Source organism: Schistocerca americana, chromosome 11 (assembly GCF_021461395.2).
Source record: "Schistocerca americana isolate TAMUIC-IGC-003095 chromosome 11, iqSchAmer2.1, whole genome shotgun sequence".
Taxonomy (NCBI): domain Eukaryota; kingdom Metazoa; phylum Arthropoda; class Insecta; order Orthoptera; family Acrididae; genus Schistocerca; species Schistocerca americana.
In genome coordinates, this window is record NC_060129.1 from 148,652,880 (window position 1) to 148,655,806 (window position 2,927).

A 2,927-nucleotide genomic window follows, 5' to 3' on the forward strand; every position below is an offset into this window, starting at 1 on the left:
AATTGGTTGTTTGATTATTTTTGTTAGATAACATACCTCTTAAGGAACGGGACTCAGTTTAGGGACTCAACGAACCTGCTACAAGAGGACAGTGATAGCATCATGAGCTATCAGGAAATGATGGTCTATGATTGTGTATTTTACGGCAGAGACACATCTAAGGAAACTCAGTAGCAAAAATTATAGGCTTGTAAATGCACACACACACGCACATATCCAAAACTGAGAGTCACAAATGAGTGGGTTGTCTCGCACTTACCTGCTTTGTGGTGGTGGCTCATACAGCAACCGGCTCACTTCGATCAAGTCCTTCGGTTGATGAAGCATCGCATCTGCCCACCCCTGAGTGGCCATCACCTCATGGGTACGTGCCTTAATAAATTCGATGGCGGCTCGGCTGAGGTCACTGCAGGAGTGGCGGACTGCAAGGACGGCTGCGGCCGCCGCGGTCTCAACAGTCAGCTGAGCGGCCACCTGTCGCTCGCACTCCGCCTTCAGCCGCGACACCCCGTATTTATCCGCTGCGGCCAGCAGCTGGGGGGCCGCGCCGGGCAGCTGGGGGGCCCGCAGGGTGTACAGGTAGGAGACGAGCTGCCTCAGCACCGGGCCCCCCACGTCCGGGATGCTCACCGCGCCGCTGCTGGCCTCGAGGGTGTCGTGGGCGAACATGGCGGCAAACACAGGGCTCCTGTCCGCCAGGACGGCCCTGTGCGCCAACAGCCGCGTGTCGCCCGCCGTCAGCGTCACCACAGCGCCGTCCGCGGCGTCCAGCAGGTCCCCCAGGTCCACGGCCGCCGTCTCCGTGATGTCCTTAACCACTTCCATTGCGGACAATTCTGAAACACTGGATCACCGGGCAGCCCTTTCAGCTTACAGGTGACTACTGATACTTCTGCAACTGACAGGCAGACCGGTCTCGAGTGACAGTTCATAAAAGTGGTCCATCACCAGCCAGCTGTAGTACCGTCATATCCTTGCTGTGTCAGACTGATGCCATTACTGAATAGCCACAAACCTTTAATAATGCCATTTTAAAGAGTTACGTTTTTCGTTCAGCACATTTTATTTGCACGAAAAGCTCCAGAACGGGCGGAGGCCTCATTTTCATAATTTTTTATACAGGGCTATTTTACTTGATCTGGAAATTGTTCGAAGTGGACATCTACCAAAACGTTAAGAAGGTTGTGAAGAACTGTGAGCAGTACATTATTCAACTAGATATTCTGTGGTGTCACCGCCAGACACCACACTTGCTAGGTGGTAGCCTTTAAATCGGCTGCGGTCCGATAGTATACGTCGGACCCACGTGTCGCCACTATCAGTGATTGCAGACCGAGCGCCGCCACACGGCAGGTCTAGAGAGACTCCCTAGCACTCGCTTCAGTTGTACAGCCGACTTTGCTAGTGATGGTTCACTGACAAAATACGCTCTCATTTGCCGAGACAATAGTTTAGCATAGCCTTCAGCTACATCATTTGCTACGACCTAGCAAGGCGCCATATTCAGTTACTATTGATATTGTGAATCATGTACTGTCAAGAGCGACGTTCGTCATTAATGGATTAAAGTTAAGTATTCCACCAGCTACGTCCGTTGTTCTAAATTCTAATTTCCTTGTCCTGTTACAGACCTCACGCCAGCCTGCGTGAGCTAAAATGCGTGCCTTTCGGCCTCCTCTAGTAACACGGTGTTGGCTCTCCTGCCAACCACAACATATTCTCTTCACTTCTGTTCTTCAAGAAAACAACATTATTTTATGGCTGGAATCTGTATTATTCCTCATTTAACCAAAAGTTGTGGTTGTAGCCATGCATGGGGTTGTTCCAGGCGTGGCATCAACCATCTACTAAAACCTGGAGCATGTTTCTGCCAAAAACTGCCTATGGCAAGCAGACGTGTGCAGCCTGCAACTCATTCTCAACACTTCTCAAATAGTCCAACATGACGACATCCGACAACCACACACAGCACGATATGCCAGAGCCAGCCACAGAGCCCTTCAACTAACACGTATACTATCATTTTATAGCAGAAGTCACGGAACGTCGGCGTTGCAGATGGTGCTGATAATAGTACATAACCACTTGATGATACAGTTTCTCAACAACGAGGTCTAATTTTCGCTGAAGAATTTCTCAGTTTGTGCTTACACTGACTGTGTAGACTGTGCGCATTAGATGCCGAGACTGGACCTTTGAATAAGATGGGAAATCACTATTTGCTTATTTTATTTACATTGTTTCATTAGTAACAATGGCTGAAGAATCCATTTTAAAACAGCAATTCGAAATAGTTCTGTAGAAGTCGAGAATTAACATGATCCAGGTACCAACAATGTTTCTGCTGATCTTCTCGGTGTGGGAGCAATGAAGGTTGGCTCTATACTCTTATATGTTATATAAGTGAATGAGGGAAACTGTCCACGAATCTTCAAAGAGACATTTGAATTATCATACATAGAAAGAAGAATGAACATTTAAGGTAGTTGTCCAGCCAGCGGAAATAGTAACTTTATTTCCTCAAAAAGGTCAAGCCACATTTTAAGAAACTCCGTCTGGGTTTATAAAAAAGTGTGGGGCTGGTGGTGGTAACGTGGACCATACACACACACACACACACACACACCACGCTGCCATCACACTGCTCCAGCGACAGCCGAGTACCTCTAGACTGGAGAACAGCAGCCGCCACATACGCAAGCAGGGGTCGCCAGAAGCGGCCCTGCCCTTAACACAGCCGAAAGTGTTCATCCGTGACTGTTTAAACGCCGACGGACGCGGAAAACTAGACACAGGAGGTGCGACAAATACAGCAAGACTGCTGTCGAAGCCTCGCAGAGGCAGCGGGGTCGTACCTGCAACACATCATCAGGGTGCAAGAAGCTATGAGGCTGTCAACCTGCAGATTTGTTAAGGTAGATGAACAA

The 2,927-nt window shown here is 48.8% G+C and overlaps 1 protein-coding gene across 1 annotated transcript; it reads right to left on the reverse strand.

Annotated features, from left to right (window-relative positions):
• Nucleotides 1-255: 255 nt before the first annotated feature.
• Nucleotides 256-825, reverse strand: LOC124553407 (protein roadkill-like). Its single transcript, XM_047127272.1, has one exon. The coding sequence runs from the start codon at nt 823-825 to the stop codon at nt 256-258; it is 570 nt and encodes a 189-aa protein (XP_046983228.1).
• Nucleotides 826-2,927: the final 2,102 nt, after the last annotated feature.

Bases quoted from the DNA above. Each gene is read 5' to 3' on its own strand.
- LOC124553407 (XM_047127272.1), bottom strand. From the start codon at position 825: ATGGAAGTGGTTAAGGACATCACGGAGACGGCGGCCGTGGACCTGGGG.